The sequence below is a fragment of the Chrysemys picta genome, chromosome 21, assembly GCF_011386835.1.
Source record: "Chrysemys picta bellii isolate R12L10 chromosome 21, ASM1138683v2, whole genome shotgun sequence".
Taxonomy (NCBI): domain Eukaryota; kingdom Metazoa; phylum Chordata; order Testudines; family Emydidae; genus Chrysemys; species Chrysemys picta.
This window is the reverse complement of record NC_088811.1, coordinates 14,176,423-14,192,767: the sequence shown is the minus strand read 5'-3', so window position 1 is coordinate 14,192,767 and position 16,345 is coordinate 14,176,423. Positions and strand designations below refer to the sequence as shown.

At 47.3% G+C, this 16,345-nt stretch overlaps 1 protein-coding gene across 16 annotated transcripts in view; it reads right to left on the bottom strand.

The window, feature by feature from the left end:
* The window catches only part of KAZN (kazrin, periplakin interacting protein), a 756,723-nt gene that overhangs the window by 51,516 nt on the left and 688,862 nt on the right, over nucleotides 1-16,345 (bottom strand). For 11 of the 16 annotated variants that reach the window (XM_065575404.1, XM_065575402.1, XM_065575408.1 and 8 more), the window contains 4 exons: nucleotides 15,005-15,194; nucleotides 10,866-10,996; nucleotides 6,289-6,339; nucleotides 2,965-3,088 (listed from right to left, as the gene is read on the bottom strand). In XM_065575404.1, the coding sequence (XP_065431476.1) occupies nucleotides 2,965-3,088; nucleotides 6,289-6,339; nucleotides 10,866-10,996; nucleotides 15,005-15,194 (496 nt within the window). Of the gene's footprint in view, nucleotides 1-372; nucleotides 3,089-6,288; nucleotides 6,340-10,865; nucleotides 10,997-15,004; nucleotides 15,195-16,345 lie in introns of those variants that run through there. The other 5 variants (XM_065575403.1, XM_065575410.1, XM_065575412.1 and 2 more) reach the window with 3 other exon arrangements.

Below are 16,345 nucleotides of genomic sequence, written 5' to 3'. Positions count from 1 at the left end.
TGAAAGTTCTTGTCTATAGGCCTCGATTCTCTCCCCAGCCCCCCAGGCAGTTCTTGGAATCTCCCTAAAAAAGTCAGTTACGGGATTCCAAAGCTGCAACAGCTTCTGTAGATGTGCGTTGAGTCAAGTTTCTGAAACTTCAAATCCTTCCCAACTGGCTGGAAAGAAATCGCTATATTAGGCAAACTCTGGTTCTGAGGAAATGGACAAATAACTAGCAGAGCTTCAGCTACCCTGCTGGCAAGTGGTATAAATACTGAATTTGTATTACAGTATGTGACAATATATACGATCCAATTTAATCACCCGGACTAGCCAAGGATCCAGGCCTAGCAAACACAGCTTAGAAACAATTAAATCACATAGAATTCATTCATACTTTAAAATAAGCTTTATTTAGGGTTTTTTTTATTTTTTTTAATATTTTTATATTTGCATCCATGCCTTCAAGGACTCTTCCCCACTCACGCGGGAAGAGTTAAATCTAATATTACCCATAATTCATATGCTATTCATTGTAGTTTTCTTTTAAATAAATCATCCTCTTAGTAACTTTTTTAGAATTATTTCCTAATTTAGAAAAGCTGAAATGAAAAGGAAACTACTAAAATAACCAGGAGTTTTGCTTGTTTGTTTTTAAATTATAAAAACACAAGAGGGGAAAAATGTATAAAAATGTTCCTCTGCAGAGAAAGATGCAACAGGGTCGTTCTCCCCCACCCTGGTTTTGGACATATCCCCGTTGCAAAGCAGAGCAGATATTTAAAGCCACTTTCCCTAACCCCCTGTGGTTTCTCCAGATCCTTCTGTTAGAAGGAAATGTAGCATGGTGGTATTGTGTGTTTTAGTTTCATAATTAAAGACAAAATATCCCTTTCAAACAGGGTGCACGTATTGGAATTAAAAAAAAATACACAATAGTATTTTATTAAATAATCATAAATTTAAGAGCGTAAAATTGTATTGTAAGCATTAAAGCACGACGCACTGTATTTTGTAGTAACCAGATAGCTGTGCATGTTAGTGGAAAGAGGGGGGGGGAAATCACATTTTGAAGAGAGCCTAATGGATCTAGGAGCACAAGTCCCCAGTAAAAAGAGTGGGCTTTGTGCTTCTAAATCTTTTAGGTGCACTGGTAAAAATCTCCACCCCCGAATAAACTAGAATTTAGAAGAGACTGAGCAGACATGGTTTCAGAAGCAACTGCATCAAATTACCTGGTCTTTCCAAAATGCACATTTGTTTGCTTGTGAAGCAGAGTTAGAAGGAAACAATGCCCCACACTAAGGGTTGAAGAGATGCACCTGTCAGCTTTGCTTACCTGGGGGCACCAAAGTTATTAGACTGCTGCACTGTGGGACGAATGACGGGAGTAGCCCAGACCCAGACCAGTTTTCTTACAGACAAAATAAATATCCCAGGACTGAGTTAACAGCATTGGATACGGAACAGTTTTCCAGTGTTCCCCAAGCATCTGATCCAACGCTGTTTCCTGATATTTACAGTCTGACTCACTCCCTACTTTACTCTGAAGTCTTTTAGTTCCCATTCAACAAAGCACATAACTTTAAGATGGTGTTTAAGTCACATTGAAGTCTATGGGACTTAAGTACTTTCCTGCAAAGAGATGGATTGCTGAATCAGGGCCTTGGTTCCTTAAGCCACGCTTTATCCCCCTTTCTTATTAATAACCCAAATGAATGCAGTATATAGGAAAAGCCGCAGACATGAGGCAAAAACAAATTGTATGTTTCTGTGGCCAGAAAATACAATCAAAGCAAAGGTCAGTGCTTCCTTCCAAATACATGCAGTACTGAAAAGGCCGGTCTGCTTTGCAGTCTAACATTTTCCGCTACATTATTCCATAATAAATATCACTGTTGCTCTTTTCCAAGACGTTGAGCATTTTAAAAATAGTTTTAGATAAAGATATCTGTACATATCTGACCTGGTTATACTTCCTATGTAGCAATCTGGGTCCCCGATCCTGCTGTCTAGATCGACTGCGGGATAGGGGAAACGTACACCATGTTAGCATGAGAAACAGAGAAATGCAACAGAAATTCATTTGGAAAAAAAAACCCCACAAAGACAAAAATAGAAAAACTGATTCTCTCAACTTCTACCCAATCCTACCCTAGTTCTGCAGGCAGCAGTTTAATAGAACAGTACAGTATAAACACACCCTCCCATCCCCATCCAAACCATTGTGGAAAAATATAAATTCCAATCTTTATGCAATAATTTAGTTAGAATAGCTCTTCTGGATTTGCGCAAATAAATTAAACTAAACAATCAAAGGAAAGTTAAACCATCATTCCAGGCTGACAGGCATTCAAAAGAGAACAGTGTTGCCTCCTGAGATTTTGGCCAGGAAGACGTCACACTGAGTGAGATTTTAAGGTCTTTCTGGATAGGCAGAGCCTAATGTTTTTGTAACTCAGGTGCACCCTGTGAATAGGATACTGTCCCCTCCAACCCCTGACTTTTAGAACATACTAGATACAGAATGCACCGACATGAGGGGCTCAAGAAAACAGCGTTTTTGGACAAGAGACGTCACAAGCACAAAGTGCACAATATTTTTGTTATTTACAAATACACAGCAGTCCTTCAAGTTTCAAGTTTCATTAAGAAAAAAAATCAAAAACCAAAAAAACCCAAACAAAACAAAAAATAGGAACAAAACGAGAGGATTACAACACAACTGCATCGCTCCAAAGACAACAGTTAACATAGTCACACACAGGCTTTGTTTGTAGTATGTACATCAGTTACAGAAGTGGCGACGCGGAGGAAAAAGGCTCACTTTCTTTTTTTTAGTTAGATGCATCCACACACACACAACCACACACCCGCCCACGCACGCACACCGGCAGCAGAGGAAGGAGGCAAGCTACCAGCTTGGGGAGGGGAGGGGTCACCAGTCTGCGTCTTCCTCTATGTAATAATCGGGAGCAGTACCATCAAAGAGGCCCGGGTCTAGGGATTTCCGCTGCTTCCCTCTGGCAAATACTCTGGAGATGGAACCAAATCCCATCTTCTCTTTCTTCTTTTTTCGTTTTTGGTCTTCAAGGTCCTCTAGAGACTGCAAAGCGGAGGGAGAAGAAAGAAGGGGAAATAACATGAGCGTCGACAATAAACAATCTGGGGAGAGAAGATGCTCACAGGTTGGAGTGGGGCAGGAACTATACGAGGGAAAGGAGAAGAGCCAGAGACTCCATGGAGGCCACTGGGGACTGCTATAGCTATTGGTTTTATGTGGAAAGTGCCCAGATGCTATGGTGATGGGCAGCAGGCTAAAACCCTACGATGGTTAGCTTTCAAAAATCTCCATCTAAGGGACTGTGAAGTGCACAGACATCCAAATTCCTTTGGTGGCTTTAAATATCTCAGCCTTGATAACTAGGGCAAGGGGATGGTCCAGGCAGTCAGGAGAACGCCTACACAATCAGCAACAGCGCTCGAGCTGGAGCTCCCATAATGTAAATGAGAAGGAGCTGCTGGCAGGGGCCCTCAGTTTTGGAATTTGCTCCCCACCCTCGGGTCCACAAGAGCCCGGAGTTGTTGCTCTTCCAGGCAAGCTGGGGAGGCGCCTGTGGGTTGAGGTGGAGATGTTTATTGGCTGTCCCGTTGTAATTTTTCATTTACAGGTTCGGCACCCCGAGCAGAGGGCAGGTGCCTATTGGTGTATTTTAAAATATGTGAAGAAATTAATAAGGGCCTAATCTGATATCACTGAAGGCGAATTGGGCTTTGGTTTGGACCCTGTACTTGGACCGTCTCTTATCCTAAATAATAACCATAATATTTATTTACATAGTATCCATGCATTGGAGATGTTATTAAAATTAATAGTACTTTGTGAAAAGGCAACAGGGTCTAATAAATTCCAGCATCAGAGTAAGGGGGAAAAAATCCAGCCCCAATCACCCCCTTTCCTGCAATCCAAAAGCAACCAACCTCAGCCTAAGGAAATGGGATCTGAGCCCCTCACTCCCGACCCGCAGCCCCTGCTAGCCCAGCCCTGGGATCCACCCCCAGCTCTGCCAGTGCCCCTTGCATTGTAGCAAAAGTCTCATTCAACTTAATGGGAGCCAGAGGGGAGCTTTAAGTGGAAGGATGCTACAGAGAAACTCTGGCACGGTGGCGCCTGGGGAGAGGATTGCAGATGAATATGATGGAAGTTCTTGTTTTCTTAAATTCAGGTGCATTGCTTTGTGCAGAATGTAGCACTTTTACATACCCTATTCAGGGCCGGCTCCAGACACCAGCATTCCAACCAGGTGCTTGGGGTGGCAACCTGCAAGGGGCGGCACTCTGTGTGTTTTTGCCGCCCCGAGCAGCGCGCCGAATTGCCGCTGCCGCGGAAACGCGCGTGCCGCCCTAACAGCATACAGACTGCCCCCGCCGTCTGCAGCGGCAATTCGGCGTGCTGGTTGGGGCGGCAAAAACAGTAGAGCCGGCCCTGACCCCATGGACTCCCCTACCTGTTCTTTAACTTAGGCTAAAGCACTAGAACTAGACAGAACAAGCTCAAAACATGGGTCAGTGTGTCAGAAAGCCTATGGAAACTTTTGAGCAAACCTGGGAGGATTTAGTGGAGTCAAGATTTCACCCTACAAAGTGGGAGTTTTACCACTTACTTCGAGGGGGAGGGGCAGGGTTTCACACTGAGCTTAGTGTGGGGTTTTTTGCGGGTAAAATAGGAGAGTCGTTTGACTGAGCTCTGCCTTGAAGTTTGAGTTTATTCAAACTGGAGACAGGACTCTAAGGCCCAGAGCTCAAAATAATGTAGGTGTCTAACTCCCATTGAATCCTAAATACCCTTGGGGATGTGGGTCAAAAGGGGGAAGGGATAGCTCAGTGGTTTGAGCATTGGCCTGCTAAACCCAGGGTTGTGAGTTCAATCCTTGAGGGGGCCATTTAGGGGTCTGGGGCAAAAACCTGTATGGGGATTGGTCCTGCTTTGAGGAGGAGGTTGGACTCGATGACCTCCTGAGGTCCCTTCCAACCCTGACATTCTATTACAGCTGGATTTTGACCACCCCAAGTGTTCCTGGGGGGCGGGAATGTCCGTGTTTGGACCCAGGGTTTTGGTGCGGCCCGTTTATATTTGGAACACCCCACAGTTCAGGGACAGCTGGGGCACAGGCCCATCTGCAATCCAACCCCCCGCAGTGTGCGGAATGAGTCTAAGGTCCTGTCTGCTAAGGACATTTACAACAGTGTAGCTATTTCAATGCAGTTCCCCAGTGCAAGCCCTAAGGTATCTGGCTCCCCAGCTGCAGCTTACTGGGGGATGTCACGGGACGATGATGCATCAGATGAAGCCCTGCGTGAGGCTGGTGCAGCACATCATTTAGTTACACCACTGCACCTTTCTTTCATGTAGACAGGGCCTCAGTTACTTTGGTTTCCACCGTTCTGCACCCACCCGACTGGACCCAGCATAGCTAGCTCATGCCGCTGCTCACCCCTGCCTGTTCTGCCAGGGCTGTTCTATTTTTAGTGCACTAGCAGCTCCTCGAGCTAGCAGGAGTGTGCCTGGCAATCATCCTCCCTCGCTCCTGGTGTAGACGTAGCCTACGCTGGTGTAACAGATACCGAGGAGCTGACAGAAGGTGCAATTTACACCAGATTGGACTCTTTTGCGGGTCCATCCCTCTCTCTAAAAAGGCAACTGCTATTCCCAGTATCTGCCACTCTCTCTGAAACGTGATGCCTGAACTCTTCTCTCATCTCCTCGACTACAGCTGGGCTGGAGTCAGAGAGTTTGGCTCTGGATCCAAAGTTGAGGATGGCTCAAATCCAGAGTTTTCATTCAGACCCATTTCCAAAGCTGACAGATGTTACCAATCATGGTCTATCTATATACTTGGGGCTTGTCTACACTACCCGCTGGATCGGTGGGCAGCGATTGATTCAGCAGGGGTTGATTTATCATGTCTCGTCTAGACACAATAAATCGACCGCTGAGCGCTTTCCCGTCAACTCCAGTACTGCACCAGAACTAGAAGCACAAGCGGAGTCGATGGGAGAGCGCCAGCTGTTGACTTACCGCAGTGAAGACACCGCGGTGAGTAGATCGAAGTATGTCGACTTCAGCTACACTATTCACGTAGCTTAGATCGACCCTGCGCAGTAGTGTAGACAAGCCCTTACAATATACCTATTCGGCATTTCACATGACTCTGGCCTCTGCACCATGTGTGTGTGTCAACCACGCTGCGCATTAATAAACTATTTCATTAAGAGATTGGTCAAGAAAGGCAATTGGTTTCCTACCTGTACAATTGGGTTGTGCAAGTTCTTCTGTACCGGTCCAGGACTATCCCCCTACCGGTAGAAGGAGACAGATCACATTGAAACAGCATAAACACAGCCCTAGTACCACACAGCACTGCTAGAGCAAAACCGGCCCGGGGATATAAACGCACACCCAGCAGCTCTCTCTCTCTCTGGAAATCCTGCTTATTTCTGGGCTTCAGAGCATTAGCTGGTGCAAAGTTGCTGCTGTTTCATGTTGAAGCCAATTTGTTTTGGGAAGGAGAAGAGGGATTTGGGAAAAGAGAAGATCATGCGGAGGCAGGTAAAACTGTATGTTCCCTAGACTATGCCACAGACACTAGGCTAAGGGCAACCAAGAGGGAAATTCAAACATGGTTTTGGAAAAATCAGAATCTCAGAATAAAGAAGGGTGAATCCGCTGAACTCAAGCAAACTCCCTTGAACCGAGACAAGATTCATTTAACCCTTTGTTCTCACGACTCCTGCACCTTTGTCTCATCTTTGCAAACCAGAGAAATTTCTGAGAAACACCCAAACTTCAGGGTGCTTCTCAGAGCCCAGACGCACCCTTCCAACCCACATTAGTAACAAAAATAAAATCCAGACGAATGCAGACATTTCAGTCCAGGTCCCTTTCCCAGGTCAAGACACTAAAGAGGAAAAGTTTAATCTGGAGCCACCGTTTATGCTGTTCCGAGTTGGTCTGCCTCTGCCTGTTGGCAAGGGCTAATGCCACTGGTTCTGGACCGGTATAGGAAATGCCACAGATTGTCACATTAATTCGTGTCGGGCCAGGTTCGAAGGCAATGGTGAGCAGGTGGAAAGGAGCCTGCATTGGTGAAACAGACATGCCAAGTGACCAATTTGGTGTGGAGACGGGCCTGCTTTACTACCTCTTCTCAGCTCTTTATTACATCCTTCTCTTCTGGCCCCCTAAGCATGGAGTTTACACCAACTTACGCTCCTTTAGACTGAGATCTACTCCCTGAACTCAGAGCCCCTCTGACTCATAGCTTGATTCAAATGCCACAGCTGGTGGATGTAATTGGTCAAGCAAAAATGTAACGAGGAGGACTGAAGCTAGCCCCTCGTTAACGAGGGGGGACGTGCCTGACTATCACCAATTAGTAATAAATCATTATTATTTGGACAGCACTGTTCAGGGTGTTGGATGCTTTATGTGGGAATGGTCCAGGACTCAATGGGAAATGGCCTTGTTATCAGCTTGCACAAGGATTTGGGAAGATGCGCATATTCTGCCCATTTGGGTTTAGACCCAGCTAGGAAGCCCCATCCTAGTACTAATCAAAATTAGGGAGTGAAAAAAACAGACCACTGAGTGGAACGTACCATGCCTGAGAGGTAGGGGTGTGTGTGTGTGTGTGTGAGCGAGAGAGAGAGAGAGAGACACACACACACACAAACTATTTGAAATGGGAGGAACAGCCAAGGTGAAAGCATGACTGTTCGAACTACAAAAGCCACACAAATAAATCTGCTCACTAAAAGTTAGCTCTAAGGGCTTGTCTCCACAGCGAGTTGTTTCAGATTAGCTATTCCCGATTAACGCCATGTGTGGATGCCCTTGTTCCGGAATAGGAGTGCCTTATTCTGAATTAGTTTAATCCAGTCGGTCCTTCCTGTAGGAAAGCTACTTAAACTAAGGGCTGGTCCACACTAACCCCCCAGTTCGAACTAAGATACGCAACTTCAGCTACGTGTATAACGTAGCTGAAGTCGAACTATCTTAGTTTGAACTTACCGCGGGTCCACACGCGGCAGGCAGGCTCCCCCGTCGACTCCGGGTACTCCTCTCGCGGAGCAGGAGTACCGGCGTCGACGGCGAGCACTTCCGGGATCGATTTACCGCGTCTAGACAAGACGCGATAAATTGATTGATTGCTTACCACCGGACCCGGAGGTAAATATAGACGTACCCTAACTTGGAAACAGACACTCTTAGGGCTTGTTTACACAGACAGTTTGTGCATGGTAAACTGAGGTGAAAATCTACCCCGCACTAGCCTGCTGCACACTCACTGGCTGTCTGGACGCTGCTGTCGTGCACTGAAAGTTCCCTAATGCACGTTAATCTGCTCCCATTTCAAAGAGGGGGAGCTCAAAGCACACAAGAACTGCCGGTGCACGGCAGCAGGGTCTATTCTGGACACAGTGCGTGGCAGGCTAGAAATAGGTAGATTTACATCCCAGCTTGCCGTGAACTGTTGGTCTAGACAAGCCCGTATTCTGGAATCAGGAATAGTTAATCTGTTTTAAATTCGTACCGTACCTTGTTCAGGATGAATTTTCATGTGCAGACAAGCCTGTGCCACACCCCCCCCCCCCATTGGTCTCCCTGCCAGCGAGAGGCTCGGTGAGCCTCAGCTGTGAGGGTGGGCTTTGGAGATGCCGATGCCTCTAGGAGCGAGACAAATGCTCCCCACTCAGGTCACTCCAGAGCAATCAGATGCTGCCTTACAGACGTGAGCTGGACTTTAACTGGTGACCCACAGCTAACGGGTCTGTTATCGATACACTGAGCCAGCCAGTCCTCACACACTGTTCTTCTGGCTGCACAGTGCAGACACCCCCCTTCTCTCTCCTTCGTTGCAATGGGGCAACTGCCCGAGGGGCTTGGAGACTGTTCTCTCAGGGTACGTCTATACTTACCTCCGGGTTCAGCGGTAAGCAATCGATCTTCTGGGATCGATTTATCGTGTCTTGTCTAGACGCGATAAATCGATCCCGGAAGTGCTCGCCACCGACACCGGTACTCCTGCTCCGTGAGAGGAGTACGCGGAGTCGACGGGGGAGCCCGCCTGCCGTGTGTGGACCCGCGGTAAGTACCTTGTAGTTTGAACTAAGATACTTCGACTTTAGCTACATTATTCACGTAGCTGAAGTTGCGTATCTTAGTTCGAACTGGGGGGTTAGTGTGGACCAGCCCTCATTCCTGTATGGTTGCCTTAGTCAGCATATGCTGCAGGGCTTTCTTATCTGGCAAATGCTCACTCACTGCATCTGAAGAAGTGAGGTTCTTACCCACGAAAGCTTATGCTCCCAATACTTCTGTTAGTCTCAAAGGTGCCACAGGACCCTCTGTTGCTCACTCACTGAACTCCTCCTAGAATTAAGTTACATTTATCTGCATTTATTAGCCAGGATATCTTAATTATGAACCGTATAACCTCTCTGCTCTCCCACTGCAGTGTTTCTGGATATTTCCTGCACCTTCCAATGTATTTTCTCTATTGAACTTTGAAAAATTCTCTTCCACACTGTCACTCCAGTCATTTAAATCAATTCTATTGATACCGAAGCAACAGACTCCTGGCCTCTCTTTCTTTGCTTCTGTCGTTAGTAGAAAAGGCTGCCGCTCTCTTTCTCCCCTTCCCCAACTTAAAAAATGTGGAATGCAAAGAGCTGAATTCTGCTTTCATTTACACACTGTTATACATCAAGAGTAACTTCACGGATGGAATTACTGTAGATTTATACCAGCGTAAAAGGAGAGCAGAAATGTGGATTCACACCAGCTCAGTGTGAGAGATCATGTCTCCCTCTAGTGGCTAGAGACCATATCAGCCCTAAATCTGTTCGCTAATGGAGAGTCTCCTTTAAACTCACAGCTATGCTTTTGGAGAGGAAGAGGGTAGGTTCTGTCCCCGGTGCTGCAAGTGTGTGGTTGACCCAGTGACTGTGGCTGGAAGCTCTGTGCCTCTTCAGTTCACAGGGAGTTTGACAAACCCTGTTTTCATTTTGACTCATGTGGCTTCCCAGCTCTCAAGTTTGATTCAGAGGAACTTGAAAGCTGAGAGTGAAACTTGGTCTTAGTGGCTCAATTTTGATTGATTGGGGGTCGGGGGGGGGAGGAAGGGGACGTCACATCATGAGAAACTGTAAAGCTCTGCACGTCTTCAATCAAAACCTAGAACATGGAGCCCGAGGGGAGAAACACTTTGTCAAAGTCTCAGTCCAGCTCCAACTCGAACATGGATCTGTTTTTAAGTACGTTCATAAATTTTCGCTTTGCTGAAGCTTGTTCCTCCCTTTGAAACCTGAGAGATTCCGAATGTCTAGTTAGGAAAACTGCCATTTCAATCAACCTCTTTGCAATCCATGTTCCGGGCTGCAAAAATAATGGCCTGGCACAAAATTATAGTTGTTTCTTCAGGACGTTTTACTAAAATCAGAGATGCAACATTTTTGCACAGCTCTTGAAAAGAGGGACGTGGATTCTCCACTGCCTCGTACTGTGTGTGGGCGTGGCCGCCAGTGCAAAGTGGGAGCCAGGGACACGCACTTTGCAGAGGTGCAAGTGAGCACACAGAGTCAGGCAGTGTAGAACCAACTCCTGGTTGGGATGTGGGTAGTTTTAAGTCCCATTCAAACTCAGGATTTATATGACTAGCCTGATCGAAAGCCCGGTGAGAGGCTTTGCCTTGTCGTTGGTGGGCTTTGGCTCAGGCCCCAGAAGAAGGGCTGGCAAAAGACGAGCAGGTAAGAGTGATGGTTAGGGTTAGAAACATTGGCACAGAAGTTAAGAGTCACAAACGACCTCACAACTGCCTTACATTGCAGAGGGAATGCGTCCGATGCCGGGGCGAGTTGATGTCACTTGGCGTCGATGACCTATCGCCTTCTGCTGCTGACGCATCGGAGATGATGGAAGGCTGCCGTGAATGGCACGGACTCACTCTGACAGCTGGAAGGCAAGGAGCAGAGTTAGGGCTCAGTGGAATTAGTATGTTCATCTCTGTGCCCTCCCTGCTTTAGCTTGGATACTACACCATTCTCGGTCTGTGAATTTGGTTCTCTCCATGGACAGTCGCTGGCTGGGGTGTTGGATGAATGCTTTAGACGACCGTATAACGCCGCAGATCTGCTATCCTGCCTGTAACTTCTGGGGGGGCAGCTGCAGAGATAGAGAGGGTGCGATGGCTCAGCTGTTGGACTAGAGACCTGGATTCAGGTCCTGGTTCTGCCGCAACTTAACTGCGTGAGCTTGGGCAAATCCCAACATTTCTCTGAGCTTCTGTTCCTTATCTGTAAAGATCCTTAGTCTCCCTTCTTTATTTAGACCCTGACAGAACAAGGAGCAGTGGTTTCAAGTTGCAGTGGGGGAGGTGTAGGTTGGATATTAGGAAACACTATTTCACTAGGAGTGTGGTGAAGCACTGGAATGGGTTACCTAGGGAGGTAGCGGAATCACCTTCCTTAGAGGTTTTTAAAGCCTAGCTTGACAAAGCCCTGGCTGGGATGATTTAGTGGGTGTTGGTCCTGCTTTGAGCAGGGGGTTGGACTAGATGATCTCCTGAGGTCTCTTCCAACCCTAATCGTCTATGATTCTATGATAATTAGTTAGATGGGTAACAACTTGTGCCAAAGGGAGAAGCATCTTCATAATCCAAGCTAAATAACATAACGACTTTCTTTGGCCCCACGTGGAATGCGGTTTGCTCAAAGGAACACGATCAATTTAGTCTGGGTCCCATAGTTAGGTTTGGTGGGTAAAAGACAGAAAGGATGAATAGAAACATTAATAAATGTTGCAGGTTTTCTTGTTTAAGATCCAGACAGTCCCTTGCAATATTGTGAAGTCAAACCCCGGAGCACGGTGCTGGGGTGGGAGACTCAGAAACCGACCAGACTAATTTCATAGTCAAAGGTGAATGAATTTAATCTATCACTAATTTATGATGATATTTGTAAAGTGGGAAGATTAAATGAACATATTTATAAACAAACACTCTTGATATTGTCCTTTTAAAACAACTCACCCTAGAAGTTTGTAGGCTGGTCCAATTGGCCCTACATAGTGTTCAAGCTCTAATATGGCTGCAAACATTTTTTGGTGGGAATTTCTTACATTTCAGATGATGACACGCTAATAAGTTACTGTTTTTTTCCATCCTTCCTGCCCGTGGTGGGGGCTCCCCAGGGTTGCTACTCAATAATTTGAGATGATAATGACCATCCCAATAGTCACTTTCCTTGGTGAGTCACTGAGCATGAAAGGCACCGAAATGAAGCTCTATTGTGCCGGACAACTCCAGCACGAGGCAATGGTTTGAGCACAGCACTGACCGTGAGGACACCTGGGTGCCATGCCTGCCTGTGACAGAGACGTGTTCTGTGGCCATGGGCAAGTTCTTTAATGTTTGGGCTCCAGGTACCCCACTTGCAAATGAGGAAAGTAATAGTCACTTCAGTACATTAACGTCTGTAAAGTGCTTTGAGATCCCTACGTGAGCAGCTCTACAGAAGAGCAAAGATTATTGTTGTGGTTAAAAACGGGATCCTTGGGGCCCATCCAGGCCCAGGTATCACCTATGCCTTGTGAGAAAGAAGGATAATGTCCTTTGGTTGAGCACACAGCTTTAATCCAAATGGATCCCGAAGTGTTTCCTGAACACGCTGACGGGGTTTTTCAAAAGCAGCTAAGACAGTCAGATACCTAATTCCGAATGGGAGCTGGGTGTCTAACTCCCTTAGGCTCCTTCGAAAATCTCCTGGAGTCACCCACCACTGCAGGGAAACCATCTATGGCCTTGAACGTGGCAGCTGTTTCACAGCACTGCAGGGCAGGAAGCAGGTTGTATGAAACCGAAATTACAGGGGTGTGTGTGGATGTACAGAGGCAGACTGTAATCACCCACAACAGCTGTGTGAAGGACACTGGGATACTACAGTGCGCTGCAATAAGAGCTCATGAGCTAGAGCAGTGTCACTCCAGTGTTTTGAGCCATTACTGGAGTATTTGTACTAAGGGGTGAGAAGATGAGACTCCTTGAACGCTGCATCCTTGTCCCGTATACAGATGCCAGGTTATCTAGTGCTGCAGCGTTTCACCTTCTGCTGAGAGCGAGGGCAATCCTTGAACTGCCAGAGAATATTAGAAACCGGCAGCAGCCCATGAACGTGCAATTCCACACCACAGGTGCCCGGAGCTGGCAGACTTGCTGGGTCCTGAGCTCTCACGGCTTTGCACAGGGCGCAGGCACGGCAGGGCGCAGGCACGGCAGGGCGCAGGCGCCCTTCTGCTTGCGAACAAATTCCTCTGCGGCGTGGTGCTCGCCGCCGACTTCTGAGCAAATGCATCCTCCTCCCTGATCTGCCTTTGCAGGGCTTAAAGGAACGAGGCGCTGACGCCTTTGAGATCACCTCTCAGGAAAGGCTGGGAACTGCTGCTTCCCGAGGCCTGGGCTTTGGTTGCAAACAGTTGGGGTGCTGGGTAGGTTATTGGAACAGGGAGAGCACATAGGATAGCTTAGAATTGAAAGGGAAGAGGGCAAAGCCTGCTTGGGGGCCTTGAAACAGCATCATGCACTCAAGCAGGAGAGTGTAGGCTCCAGTGAGGCCAATACTTTCCAATGTGGGCATTTCAAGCTAGGCAGCTACATCCATTTAGCGTGTTCAGCTCTACATGGCAGGGACTCTCTCTTACTATGCGTCTGTACAGTGCCTGGCACAAGGAGGGCCGGATCTCACCGGGGGCTTTAATGTGCTACTGCAGTACAGATAATAAAGACAGATCCATTATTATTAGGTGCCTAAGCGCGGGCCCTGATTTCCAGAAGTGCCGAGCTCCCATTGACTGTGGCTGCTTGGAAAGTCAGGCCCCTTACTCGGATGGCCAACTCTACGCCCCCAGGTTTGAACATCCTGGCCCCAGTTCACAGCGGGGAAGGCAGAGAGCGGGGAGACCAGCCTCCATTTACTCCGGCCTGCTGCTCTGAAGCGGAGTTGAAGCTGCTCCCTGAAAGGGGATTAGTTCAGCTGGCAGAGTCTCCAGACTTTGAAGCCACAGGGGAAGGGGAGGTTATGCATAGCAGCCTGGGTCTGAATCTGGATTTTGAGACCTGGTCGGGTTTCTTACATGCCCTTGTCAAACCACAGGAGAGACTTGTACCACAGAGGGTAGAAGCAATGAATCCCTTTGCCCTCCCACAGTACCCCTTCTCCAAACATCACATGCTTTACAGCTAGGCCTCGATTAAGCCTTACGACATCTGGAGGAGACAAGAAAGAGAGAGCTGAGGATGACGTCAGCCCAACCACTGAAACTCAGCCAACCTCTGGGGTGAAAGGTGGCCGCTGTTACAGGGCACTGCAGCACCGCGTAACCGCTTGGAACAGGAAGGAACAAAGAATGTTGTGTATTCACTGGATCCCTCAGGAGGGATTTTAGGGGGCAGAACGTAATTTATCTTAACTGGGATATCAAAAGAATCCTAAAACTTCAATGACCCGAAGGCCTCAGGCTTGCACCTCATCTGAAAGAGGGGAATACAGGGGTGAAAATCCTCAGTGCTGAAGATAAACCCTAATTTTAAAATGAATGAGAATTGTTGACATTCAAAAGGGAAATTGTTAAGCTTCAGATCAAAGTTGGCTCAAGGCTGTGGGCCAGATCCTCAGCAGGTGTAGACTGGCATAGATACACTGGCGCCAGTGTAGCTACGACCTGGGGATCTGGCCTCATGCCTCCGGAACTCTCATATGTATTTAAATCTTTCTCCTATACCCACCTCTCCTTGGAGCGGAGTCATACCAAGCTACTGGACTTTATTTCCCTCCCTGCCACAGTACACAAGACTAACCCTTAGCTGGAACAAGGAGGTGCTCAATTTTATCAAGAATGCCATCGTCTTAAAGGCAGAAGAGATCACAGAGGTTTCCCAAAGGGGTTTGTGGCGGGCTAGTTGCTCACCTTGTCGATCTGCTGAGTGCTGGGGGTGCGCATGATAAAGCGTCTGCTGACTCTGCCGGATAGCAGCTGTGAGCGGGAGATCCGCCTGCATCACCCATTCCTGATTCCCATTCAACACGGTCTCGCCTGGCATGGCTAACGAGTGACGCTTGGGGACATCCTTGGTTAACGTGGCTAAGGACTGCTTGGCCTTATGGGATAAAAGAACAAAACACAAGACAATGAAACACTTCTCTCAAGACAGCACTCAGATTGCAGTGCGTTCAAGTCACCTCTGTGCAGAGGGGCTAACCCAACGCACGGGGGCCGGTTTCACGCTCCAAGAAGAAAACATGATGTAGGTGCTGCTTTTAGGGTTAAATCCTCCCAAAAGACATGGTTTCTTTTACCAAGGTTGAGAATTAACTCTTCTGGGGGATCTGCGTGCTCCCAATGTTGCAATAATAGGATTTCAGAATGCAAGCAAATACCATTTAGATCTGATTGAGTGCAAAACAGAACATGCACTTGTTGAGAGCTGGGACACCAGCCCCGGCTTTCCGGCAGCCCCCAGGTAAGACTAAGCATAAGTGTTTGAGCTGGGGTAGGCTGGCCAGTTGAAGTCAAACCTATTTGGTCATCACAAAGAAAACAAAAACAGCACAACAAAGCGTTAGCGTGTGATTTACCTTTGAGAGAAACCTGGACCAAAAACTGAAACAGCTGTTCCTGCAAATACAGGAGCCAGTGATTTATACAGTAAGCGGTGCCAAATTTCATGAAGAAAGGCAAAGGGACACAGAGAAAGTCAGCGGTTGGCTTTGGTTCAGATGTGTTAAACGGGCCTGTTTGTTCTTCTGCTGTTCCCGGTGGACTTGGCAGGCTCAGAGGGACGCTTTCCCCCTGTTCAATATTTTGCTTTTTTGAAAAATTAAACAGAAGCATCTACAAAGTACAAATAATTTGAAAATTCTCATTAAAGAGGTGCCCGTTGCTTGACTGTACCTTTTAATTAGCCAGCAGAGAATAGCTCCCATGATTCACTCGATGTTTTATAACTAGGACAACACAGAATATTTCCACAGTTCTGAAGTGCCTTGGAAATCATAGGCTGCCTGGGTTTTTTCCAGTCCCTCAAGGTGTCACTTATTAAAGGCCCAGTCCTGCATTTTGATCCCTGCCTGTGGTCCCTTTATGCCCCCTGTTGACTTCCCTGGGACTCTGTGCAGGTGTCGAGGTAGGTCAGTGATCAGATTAAAGGATCAGGGTCTGTTGCATTAAATGATGTGGTGCCTTTGGTCGGACTTCAGAGGAACAAGGGGGGTATGAATTTGCTCCTAAGGTACAAATGGAGCTGCTGGC